General features: G+C 31.3%; 1 protein-coding gene and 1 pseudogene across 1 annotated transcript; both read left to right on the plus strand.

Annotated features, from left to right (window-relative positions):
* The first annotated feature begins 1,319 nt into the window (after positions 1 to 1,319).
* On the plus strand, positions 1,320 to 2,721 carry LOC137826025 (AT-hook motif nuclear-localized protein 23-like; annotated as a pseudogene).
* Positions 2,722 to 2,865: 144 nt separating this feature from the next.
* LOC137826024 (uncharacterized) lies at positions 2,866 to 9,066 on the plus strand. The gene is made up of 2 exons (XM_068631868.1): positions 2,866 to 7,197; positions 7,506 to 9,066. Exons 1-2 carry the CDS (start codon positions 6,612 to 6,614, stop codon positions 8,192 to 8,194), a joined length of 1,275 nt encoding a protein of 424 aa, XP_068487969.1. The 5' UTR covers positions 2,866 to 6,611; the 3' UTR covers positions 8,195 to 9,066.
* The last annotated feature ends 4,028 nt before the right edge of the window (positions 9,067 to 13,094 follow it).

Below are 13,094 nucleotides of genomic sequence, written 5' to 3' on the forward strand. Positions count from 1 at the left end.
TCGCTTTTGTTATATTTTTTATATATCCATATTTGCTTGGATTTTCTTCTTTATACTAATAATACTTTTTTCATGTGGCAGATAATTATTGTTACTTGAGGTGATTGTTACTTGATGTGTCAGTCTAGTTAAGATGTTAATTTTATAATACTTTAACATGAGAGCTTTTATAAAAAAAAAACATGCATATTACATATTAAATATTTGAAAGAGAATATATAATACAACATGTCAAATTAGTAATGTTTTAATAGTTAGTAATTACACTAATAAAAGATTTTCTAATGGTTTTATAACCCTTTTTGTGGAAGAATAATAAATTAATATGCCTAAAATTAACAAAACATAATGCTCGCCGGGCTTTGATCTGCTTAAGAATTAATCTAGATTGTTTAGATGAAACACAGTATCCAAACAAATACACACAAAATCTAAGCTTATAAGTAAAAGGTTTTGACTTCTCTCATCAAATTATATATATTCCAATAACGGATAACAAGAAACATATAATAAGTAGGTAAAAAATATGTTATTATAAAGGATCGTTTAAGTTTTATTTATGGAAAGTGACAATTAAAGTCCACTCAATAAACAAAAATACACTTTACGATTTTTTTTTTCTTTTCCTTCTTATATATACAGTTCTCTTTTACTGTATATATACATATATATTCTTTTAGCAGTGAGCTTCTGTGTAGGCCAAAGTCTAGTATTCTATGAATATATATTGTATGGATAATGTCTTGTGCCTATTTTATATTAAAAACTTTAAATTTCAAATTGATATAAAATAAATTAGTCATTTACTTTTGACAACTTGCAGTAATTTAGTTTTGGCAGGTGGTATGTGAAAGCAAAATGACAAGGTATCAATGGGAATAATAAAACCCTAATTAACAAGATATATAGGAAGATTTGCATGGAGTCAAAACCTCTTGAAATAAGTAAAGAAACTGTTATAAACTGATGAAGGAAGAAGTATTTGTAGCCCTTGATGACCTAGAGAAAAAACACACACACACACTACATTACTTTTTGTAAAGTAATTGTTCAACATGTGCAAGAATTACTTATTAGCTAAGGGTTCAAATATTTTAGGTTTTCTCTTTGTCGAAAGGTAACCTAGGTTTCCTAAATAATCATCCAACCTCTCTCTCTCTCTCTCACCCACTCCCCACATCCTCCAAAGATATAGACACAACATTTTAACTTCACCCCATGATTTAAAAACTTTATATAAATGTGGTTTTCAAAGAAATGAATAAAATAAGAACATAGTTTAATCCCATGATCATTATTTTATTGTTCCGTATACTTTTCTGGTTGTGAGAATGGCTGCATGTTGCCCACTTTATTTGTCTCTCTCTTTCCCTTCCAACCTCATCCCATTCCATTTTCTCTGCAGTACTCAATTGATCCCTTTGTTTTTCTATTCGTTTTGAGGTTTGAATCATTGGGCACTCCTAATACTTCTTTTAAAATTCCCTGTGCATAATTTAATTCTTCATCGTACTATTCTAATTAAATTTCTGTTATTTTAATTGCTCCAATTTTTTTATTTCCTTTTGTTTTTCTGTTTCCACTTCTTTAGAGCTTTGTGTGTATGGCCGGCATAGACTTGGGTTCAGCATCGCATTTTGTTCATCATCGCCTTCAACGCCCCGACCTTGAAGACGATGACAACCAACAAGACCAAGACAACAACGTTAACAACCACGAAGGGCTTGACCTAGTCGCCACGAATCAAGGTCCTGGTGATATTGTCGCTCGCAGGCCAAGAGGAAGACCTCCAGGTTCAAAGAACAAGCCTAAACCACCTGTTATCATCACAAGAGAGAGTGCAAACACTCTTAGGGCTCACATCCTTGAAGTCAGCAGTGGCTGTGATGTCTTTGACTCCGTCGCTACCTACGCCAGGAAGCGACAAAGAGGGATCTGTGTCCTCAGTGGGAGTGGCACCGTCACCAATGTCACGTTGCGGCAGCCGGCCGCAGCCGGCGCCGTTGTCACGCTTCACGGAAGGTTCGAGATCCTGTCCTTGTCGGGATCATTCCTTCCACCTCCTGCTCCACCAGGCGCCACCAGTTTAACTGTTTTTCTCGGTGGAGGACAGGGCCAGGTTGTCGGAGGCAACGTTGTTGGTCCTTTGGTTGCTTCTGGGCCTGTTATTGTTATCGCTTCATCTTTCACTAATGTAGCATACGAGAGATTGCCTTTGGATGAAGAAGATTCTATGCAGATGCAACAGGGACAATCATCTGCCGGAGGTGGTGGTAGCGGCGGTGGTGGTGGTGGAGTTAGTAATAACTCTTTCCCTGACCCTTCTTCAGGGCTTCCATTCTTCAATTTGCCCTTAAACATGCCTCAGTTACCTGTTGATGGTTGGGGTGGGAACTCTGGTGGAAGACAATCTTACTGATTCAGCTTCTTTTGGAGCACAAAGGTGAGAAGTTGAATTCATATCACACATACATATTGGTTCTCTCTAAATTTCCTTCTTTCCTTTGAAATTGTTTGTGAAGAAGAAGTACTCATATTTATCTATTCAAGAACTCCTTTTGTTTGGCTAGGTATGTTGTAAGAACTCAGTTTCTAGGAACAACTGTAAAACGGTTTATCTTGGTTGTTTAGTCTGTTGTGCATTAACCTTGAGATGAATAAATCATAGGCTCAAATCAATAACACAAATATCTATATATATCTTTTGGATTACGAAGTTCAGTTTTTGTTTTCCATCTAACATATTCCTTGTTTCCATGATTTAGCATCTCGGGAGGAACATAATTTTCGTTAGTTTAACCCTAACATGTGAAAACATTATAACAAAAACTCAATCTTGAAGCTGTGTTCAAGATTTTGTTAAGCAACTGCCTCAGAAAATATTCAAGACAAATGGATCATTTATCTTGTTTTGTTGGTATTAGAGAATAATTAATTAAGGGAATCCTAACATTATTGCTTTTGACCAAGTGAAGTTGAACATCTCTCTCTTATAATTAAGTAACTCCACCACAAACAAGTGGGGTAAACTAATTATATATATTTCTTTCTTTCTGTTTCCATGATTTCATTCATTAGGCCGGTTGTTGAAGTCATGTACATGAAATAAGCTTAATTAATGTCTTTCTAACATGTGAAATCTAAAGCTTAATCAACCTTCATCCTTCTAAACTATCCATCGAATCAAAGTTGGGAAAAAGAAAAGCAGATTAAAGAAAAACAAACCAAGAGTGAGAGGAAAGGAAAGTGTGTGTGATAGATCTCTAAGTGTTATAAAATATTTTAGGGTACAAAAGTGTTTGGTTTGACATTATGTAATTTTAAAACAAACCTTGTTAGAAGCTAAATAGATTCTTCTGTATTATATTTACCATTATCCAATGCTTAAAAGCGACAAAACCTGTGCAAGCAAATACTTTACGAAACTGAGAATATTTTGCAGCTTCTCCCGCAGTGGATGAACTAACTTTGATTGCTAGATTGAGCCACTAATTCAATTCTTTAGTTTTATACGTGAAATTCCTGAAGATAGGATTTAACCTAATTCAGACTTCTCATACCTAACAAAACACATGTTTATCTACAGATTATGTTAAAAACATAACATGAACTCTATTACAAGTTTTCCATATTTTGTGAAACTTTTCTTATGACATGAAAATTTATAAAATTCACCCAAAAGTTCACAGAAACATTCAAGTATATTTATATAAAAGAGACATTCAAGTACATATTCTTGACACTTACATATACATTTTGTACATTATAACTTAATAATGGATAAATTTGTTTTTTTATAAGGGTTACACTTAACTGTTATTTTTTTATTTAATTCATTTTTTCCTTATAAAAAAACTTAATTATGGAAACAACATTTTATATCCCTTTCTATATATTTTACCTTGCTTGTTTCACTAGATTTGCTATCTTTTTCTTTGGTTGATTTATCTCTTTGATTTAAACACCGAATTAACCTTCCTTCTCTCCTTTCCTTGTTTGCATCACCTCTAATCCACTGTCATTATCCTTGGTAGGTTCAGACAACTTGGCTTTATCGTTGTCCATTTATTTTTTTCTCCTATTTTTTCCTTTTCCATTGTAAAACATTCCCATATTTTCAATGCATTCTTCTTATAAACAATTATAATGCATTCTTTTGTATCTTACCATAAAATTAATATCACATCCTGGAGGAAAAGATTCAAATATTTATGTAAATTTGAAACCCTACCCAAAATTTGCTTCCAAAATATGTGTATAAAAAAATTGTACATTAACCCATGTTGAATTCGGATGATATGATAAAAGCATGAAAGTTCGGGGTGTTAACTGAATTGTCAATTGAATAACTACCGATTTGGACAGTTCTAGATATTAATTGAATTATTTAAATATGTTTTTTTTTTAACTTGTTATTATGCAAAACTATATTATTTACTTATGGAAATCACGTGAGAAATTAGAAGAGATTTTTAAGAATTATTTGGGATAGTCACTCGGAAGCAAGCATACGGTATCATTTTCCAACATATTATTAGTTAGGAAAAAGGAAAGACAAAAGAAGTTATAAATAGATAACAGGTCAAAAATAAACAATTAACTCAAGTTTTTTTATTAAAAGAATAGAATTAATAGAAGTATTAGATGTAGCCGAAGTTATTATAAAAAGTCTTAAATGTACAATATAATTAAGAGGATTTTAATCTCCTAATAATCCTCCAACAACTAATTCTAGTTAACCAATGTCTCCCAAAATTCAATAATAAACTTTCTCTTAAGTAGTGACAATGGGAGAGGTGCTAGAAATCCTAGAATTTCATGACATTTATCTTTGTTATGCTAAGTTTTTTTTTAAGTTAAGGGTTGTGTGGATAGTAGTTGTTGGAGAATTGTAAAAACACATGAATAAGATGATTTTTAATAGTGGCAGGATAGATCATAATAAAAAATTTACTTTAACACAGTTGAAGACTTGGTTTTGGGTAAAGTCTAAAACACGTGGGATATGTTTTTCCTATTATGATTGGTGTCTTGAGTTACTGGTTTGCATGTCAAAAATTATTAGGAGGTCTAGCTAATGAGTATAGAGACTTTAATGGCTTAATTGTATTGGTTTATCTTATAGTTGCATGTGTAAGGAGGTTGGAGGGAATGAGACTTAGGTTGATCTTTTGTATAAGGGTTAATGTATTCTTGAAATACCTCTTATTTATTCATTTGTTTTTTTATGATAATTTTTTTTGTGTGAATCTTATAAGAGTTGGAACACACCTGAAATGTTCCATTTTATTTTATTTATTTATTTATTGTTGATAAAAAAAATTAGAAGGTTGTGAAGAAATAGTTAAGAGGATCTAGAAGTGTAATACCACAGGAGGATGTAGATGAAAAATCTCTTACCTTTCTATCAATTATGGCTAAATGATTTGCAACAACAAAAATGAAAAGGTTATATGAGCTGATGAAACAACAAGTTTATGAAAAATTACAAACAAAGAACGAGGAATCGAGACGACGACGTATGAAGAACAATTTGAAAGTACAAGAAGAACTCAAGTAAAAGAATGACGAGCTACATAAGCTTTTTAAAGCACAAAAAAACCATCTTAGGAATGAACCGATTTGATCCTATATATATGGTGCCAAATATTAATTTGTTTGTTAATGTAAAACATCCTAACTCACGAGTTATTAGAATCTATTACTTTAAATTTATTAATTTTTGGAATAATTAATCAATAAATAATAAGTTGCTAAGAAAATCATAATTGAATTTAAATGAGTTGTATAAAATTCTATTCAAATTTAAAATACGTCACGACTTGGATGAATTTGCCACAATTATTTTTAGTTGTGAATTGATAAAAGTGTTAAACTTTATTTACAATTTTTCTTTCAAGAGGTAACTATTATTTGTGATACCTAAAATAAATCCCATATAGAGAAATGAAATAATATTATCTAGATATAATTCATAAATCCAAAACAAATAAAATTTTAAAGGATTCAAGTTAATTAATATTATGAGATTTATATGCAGTAGAAAATTATTATATATAAATGTTGGAGATCCCACATCGACTAGAGATTAGAGCCTTTCATAGTATATAAGTGGGTGCAGACCTCACCCCATTGAGCCGGTTTTATGGGGTTGAGTTAGGCTTAAAGTCCACTCTTTCATAATATGGTATTTATTTCCTCTTTGCTGTTCTTGGTTATTTTTTTGTTTTGTTTTTTTTTTCTTTCTTTAAATCCTTGGAGGCGATGGCTAATGCAAATCCCATCCCACAAACAACATGGTTGTCTCTTGGTTAGTACACTCTGTTTCAATCCCTATTAGGCAAAGCATTGTTTGGATGGACATAGCCTTTGACATCTGGAATGATTTAAAAGTTAGATATTCACAAGGGGATTTATCTCGCATTTCTGATTTGCAATTTGAAGCTATTTCTTTAAACCAGGGGATATGTCTGTCACAGAGTATTTTACAAAATTGCGTATTATTTGGGACGAATTAGAGAATTTTAGACCTAATCCTGTGCACATGCCCAGTAAAATGTTCTTGTTCTATCATTTCTATTATAAATCAAAGAAAATGTGAGGATCGTGCTATGCAATTTTTAAGAGGATTAAATGATCAGTATAAAAATATTTGTTCTCATGTTTTGCTCATGGATCCCATTCCTGCCATATCCAAAAAAATTTCCTTGGTTGTTCAACAATTATCCACTGTTGTTCCTGCCCCTAGTCTTCATAGTCTTAACAGTAGTCGCACTACTACATGCAATTTTTGTGGTAAATACGGTCATACTGAAGCTGTTTGTTTTCGAAAAGTGGGTTTTCCTTCTGCTGATGTTAAAACCTCAAAGTTTTCTTCTACTAGAAAAAATTGCACTTTTTGTAATCGTCTTGGCCACACTGTCGACACCTGTTATAAAAAGCATGGGTTTCCTCCTGGCTACAAATCCATCAATAGGACATCCCAAGCCAACAATATGTTTACTACTAACTCTTCTTCTGAGTCTTTTTCTAAAAAACAGGATGTAAAAGGGATTCAATTTACATCACAGCAGTGTCAATTCCTGACCAACATTTTGCGTCAGCAAAACCTTGAGGATCATGCCCCTCACGCTCAAATTAATCAAGTCGGAACCTTCTCGACGGACAAAATCACCAATACCGAGCAATCTTCAACGGGTAAGTTTTTCTCTTCACTATCTGCTATAAAAGAATCTTGGCTTGTTGATTCTGGTGCCACTGATCATGTTTGCCACAATTTGAGCGCTTTTACTACTTGGACTAAAATCAAACATGTCTTAATTAGTCTCCCAAATGGTCAAACTGTTTATGCCACATATTCTGGTTTAGTACACTTTTCGGCCAAGTTTTATTTGTCTGATGTGTTATATGTGCCTCATTTTCAATTAAACTTAATATCTGTTTCTAAACTCACACACCAACTTAAATGCACTTTAACTTTCACTTTAACTCACTGCATTATACAGGACAATCTCACCCAAGAGAGGATTGTACAGTTGAAGCCACTGGTGGCTTGTACCCTGTCACTACCTTGTCTGCTTCTAGTCGCTCTAAACCACATAACTTTGCTCCTCTTATTAATTGTAATATCACAGACAAAACACTGTGGCACTATAGACTGGGGCACCCTTCACATGAAAGATTACATGTCTTACGTAAACAATACCCTTTTATTACTATTGATACTCATCATGTATGTGACACTTGTAGTCGTGCAAAACAGAGAAAACTTCCTTTCACTTTAAGTACTACTGCTACCTCTGCTATTTTTTATCTTGTACACTTTGATATTTGGGGACCCTGTTCCATAACTTCTATGCAAGGTTTTCGTTATTTCTTAACTATTGTTGATGATTACTCGCGTTATACTTGGGTTATTTTGTTGCATAATAAATCTGAAGTGCGTTCGCACATCATTCACTTCACTGTTTTTGTTCAAAATCATTTCCAAACTAATATCAAAACGATTCGTACTGACAACGGTGTTGAGTTTGCTATGTCCAGTTTTTATGCTTCAAAGGGAATTATACATCAAACACATACTAAATGTAACCAGGGCCTTACTTTTTCAAGCAAATCTTCCTCCTATTTTTTGGGAATTTGCTGTAAATCATGTTGTTTTCTTAATAAATTTTATTCCTACTCCATTACTTAATAACATCACTCCTCATGAACAATTGTTTGGAAAACCGTATGACATTTCTTTTTTAAAAGTGTTTGGTTGCCTATGTTATGCTAGTACCATTACTGCACATAGGAAGAAATTAGATGATAGATCTATCAAAGGTATTTTTCTTGGTTTCCCGCAAAATACAAAAGGTTATATTGTCTTAAATTTAAAGTTTCATCGCATAAAGATATCAAGACATGTAATCTTTCATGAAACCCATTTTCCATATAAATTGGATGGTGGCTTGCCTAGGGACCCCAACACTTTATCTCTTCCTATTTCTAACGCATATAATTCTGCTCTTGATTTTTTTTCTGATACTGCACCTCCTGCCGAGTCGTGTGCCTCTACTCCTGCATCTCTTGCCGAGCTGTGTGCCTCTACTCCTGCACCCAATACTGCCCCTCCACCAGCCTTATTATCCTTTGATCTTCCAGCAAATAATGTCTCTGCTTCTGCATCCAACACTGCACCTCCACCAGCATCATCACCTCCTGCACCTCCAGGAAGCACCTCACCCCAATTTCCAAGAAGATCAACTCGTCCTCACCGACAACCTGCCTATCTTGCTGATTTCCACACAGCAACCAACACTGTAAGTAGTAGATATCATATTCATAATTACTTGTCTTACAATTCCTTATCTTCTAATTTTAGAAATATTATTTCCTCTATCAATTCTCATCCTGAACCTCGCACCTATACCGAAGCCTCCAAACATGCTTCTTGGCAATCTGCCATGCAAGTTGAGCTTCAAGCTCTTGCTGCTAACAATATTTGGCAACTTACCCCTCTCCCTCCAGGAAAGAAAACTATTGGTTGTAAATGGGTATATAAAATCAAATATCATTCTGATGGAGGGTTCACCCAAGTTGAAGGACTTGATTTCTTAGACACTTTTGCACCTGTTGCTAAACTCACTACCGTTCCCCTTCTCCTTGTTGTTGCCACTACCAAAAATTGGGTTTTAAAACAACTTGATGTCAATAATGCCTTTCTTCACGGTGATCTCCATGAAGAGGTATACATGACCCCCCCACCTGGCCTCTCTCTTCCTTCTCCCCAGCATGTCTGCAAGCTTCAACGGTCTTTGTATGGTCTTCGTCAAGCTGGTCGTCAATGGTACGCAAAACTTTCTACTTTTCTTTTATCAGAGTCATTTCGAGTCTATCCTAGCGAGTGTTTGTGTTGGGCCTATCGTGCCACCCGCTATCGGACCACCCAAAATATATAGTCCCACGCACGAGTTGGCAGTCTCGGCGTGAGGGGGGTGTGTTGGAGATCCCACATCGACTAGAGATTAGAGCCTTTCATAGTGTATAAGTGGGTGCAGACCTCAGAGCCGGTTTTATGGGGTTGAGTTAGGCTTAAAGTCCACTCTTTCGTAATAATAAATTAATTTAGAGAAAAAAAATAATTAGTTACTATATTAACTAAATTAGATACTATTATAGAAACTAAAAAAATTGTTAGAATCTAAAATAGTTTCTATTATTGATAAATAATTTCTAAATTGGTATCTAATTAATTACTTTGGACATTATTTATTAATAATAGAAACTACTTACTCATAATTGTTTTAGTATCTAATTTAGTTAATATAGTGACTAATTATTTTTTTGTTTCAAAAATTAATCTTTATCTAATGATTTTCTTGTAGTGATGGATATAAAAAATATCACATATCACTACAAGAAAATCATTAAATAGAAATCAAGTTTAGAGATAAAAAATAATTAGTCACTATATTGACTAAATTAGATATTATTTTATAGACTAAAATATTATTGATATTTAAAGATTAGTAGCTAATTAAATACCAATTTATAAATTTTATTAATAATAAAAACTACTTTAGATATAATACGTACGATAATCAACCAACCAATTAATTATAACCACCATACTCGGTCTCCGTACCTAATACTATAAAAATGCAAAAATATACTTGGGATGTTTCTCTCCAACACAACGTTGAGCACAAAATTTAAAAAGACTAGAGTGACACCTGACTATTTGGATTTGGAAGCAATTAGGTCTGTGTAACATTTAAAGCACGAATATTAAACAAAACTAAATTGATATTTAATTAGTTATCAAAATTTTAAAGTAAAATCATTCAAAGAAAATTAAAAATAAATGAAAAAAAAATTCAAACGTCACACATGACTAAAATTTTATAATGAGACAGGTTGAATAATATGGTAGTGGTAGGCACATATTTTTTTTTATATCACTAAACAAAAATTATTAAATATAAATTAATTTTATAAATAAAAAAAAAATTATTATATTAACTAAATTATATATAAAAATTAATTAAGTTATTAGTATCTATTTAACTAATGATATCTAAATTGATAGTTAATTAGATATCAATTTAAAAATTATTTATTAATAATAGAAATTAGGTTAGATCAATATTTTTTTAATTTTTTAAAATAATATTTAATTTAATTAATATAGTGATTAGTTATTTTTTATATCTAAAATTAGTCTTTATTTAATTATTTTCTTATAGTACATGTTTTCACAAATTTTTTAAATTTACATTTAATTATGATTCTCAGATATTTTTATAGGAAAATTAGAATTCAAATTTTAAAATTTGAGTCTTATAAAATATTCTAAGCAGAATATATTAATATTATTTTTAACTTAATAATTTGAATTTAAAAAATAATTTTAAAACATAAAAATAAAAATTATATATTGTTTTAAAATATTTTTTTCATCAACAACTACATAATACATTATTAAAATATAAGTATAATATTCTCACATGGAAATAAATTACAAAAATAATTAGAAGTCATATTAATGTTTTGTTTGGTTGGGCCAATTTACTATTGGTGGAATTTGAGTGCTGAGAAAGTATGGATATTGTTTATGCATGATTAAATGAATTGAGAGTGGTTTGGGAGGAAAGAAAGGAGACATATGCTTGACTCATGTTTTAGTAAATCAAATATATGAGTATTATGTTGATAAATTGCAAGTCTAAGCACTCTCTTGTGTAAACTTCTTTAGGATAGACATTTTTTGGTCTCATCTTTCACTTATTCCAAGTGATATGGTCAAACCAATCACTATTCAGACTCTTCATGGTAATTTCAAGGAATTCATAGCTCCAATGGAGCCATCTTTGACACATTACTTCCAATAGTTTCCGCCAACTCTTACCAAAATTCAAAGAAAAACTCATTTCAGATGAAGAACATGCTATCATGAAATGCTAGCTTGCATCTTCATTTGTAGATTTTTTCATTGTTTTGACTTGAATATCTTCTACAGATAATGAAGAGTACTATTGTGAAAACATAAAGAATTGTAGAAATATGGGGAGATGAAAATTATGACAGTGAATTTAAGTGTTAGACAAACACTTAGTTTCTAGGGTGAGGTTAAACCAACATTACTAAGACAAGTTTAAAAAATTATCTAACAAAAAGACAACTTTAGAAAAAGCTTTTATTTAAGTACACTTTAGTTCAAAGTTCTTTCTAGAATTTTCTAAAATTTTTTAAACTTTGATATTAATTAAAAGGTTGTGACAAATACTTTGTTTAGTTTAAAAGGAAGCAATGAGAATGATTAAAAGTGTGGAAAGAGTGATGCACAGTTAATAAACAGTGTAATACTTCAGCAGTTGCTAACCGTGTAAGGCCATGAAGCACTAATTTTATAAAATTAAATTAGATTTAGAATTTAATTTTTAATAATTTAAAAAACATTTTTTGTAAAAAAACATGCAGAACTTTAAATCGAGAAAAATTGATTTGAAGGAACTAAAATAATTATTAAGCAATAATTATATTGAATAAGATCATTTAAAGCTGGAGTTGTCATCACATCTACAACTTTATTGCAATTTCTCCAACCATAAGGTTGTGAAGGTTTATCACAACTTCCCAACTAATCCCACACTTGTTTTAATCTTTAATGACTTTATTTTTTATTAAATGAAATTGTACAGACTTATTTATATAGGCAATAAAAAAATTATCTAAATTCACAATAAATAACTCAAATTGTATCATTAATATAAATTTTTCAAAAAATTATCTCATTTTTTATTTATTTATTATTGTATTGAAAAATTGAGAATGATATTTTGATATAAAAAATTATATTAATAATTATAAACATATTTTTAAAATTACTTAATCTATTATTAAAATGATATTGATAACTTTTTAATATCTTTTAGAAATCATGATATAAGTATGTTAGTCATGACAAATTCACTGCACATGGGTGCAACTATATATTTGTGACCAAATCTCTTTGTATAAATTTTTCTCTACAAAAGTCCTTATCACACCATGTGGATCCACTGATTTTTATGACTGCACCTTTCACATTCATGTGGGCTCAACCACACTTATGTAGTTGGACTTTATTCAATTTTTTCTATATTAACACACTTATGCCAGTGTAATCACATATTGATGATGAAATATTTAACATAATTTTTTATATTAGCACACTTCTAACTCATCACTGTGATATAGGGAAGGTTTAAATATCTAAATTTTATACGTTTAAATATTTTTTCAGAGTTATTGTCGATTTGTATTCACTTTTCATGATATTATGTACGGGTCAGATATATTATAGCGAATTCTTCAGATTTCATTGTGTCATCTACAATAGAATCTAGAGATTCAGGGTAATTATTTTCATAATCTTCTTCTGTCCAAATAAATGGCTCATCGAAATAATGAATTACCATTGATATCGACACATCTGAGATCGCTAAAGATTCAATAGTTCTTCTATTCAATCATTTTCCTTCTTGTTGTTGGATATCTCGTTCATACACATCTTCTCTTTATTTCTCGAGTCTATAGTAAACAAATAATTTTTTTTATGATTCCAATCA

This window comes from Phaseolus vulgaris, chromosome 8 (assembly GCF_000499845.2).
Source record: "Phaseolus vulgaris cultivar G19833 chromosome 8, P. vulgaris v2.0, whole genome shotgun sequence".
Taxonomy (NCBI): Eukaryota; Viridiplantae; Streptophyta; class Magnoliopsida; order Fabales; family Fabaceae; genus Phaseolus; species Phaseolus vulgaris.

Excerpts from the sequence above, each read along its gene's own strand:
- LOC137826024 (XM_068631868.1), top strand. The coding sequence starts at position 6,612 with ATGCAATTTTTAAGAGGATTAAATGATCAGTATAAAAATATTTGTTCT. Across the intron at positions 7,198-7,505 it reads TACCGAGCAATCTTCAACGG|GACAATCTCACCCAAGAGAG; the intron begins GTAAGTTTTTCT and ends TGCATTATACAG.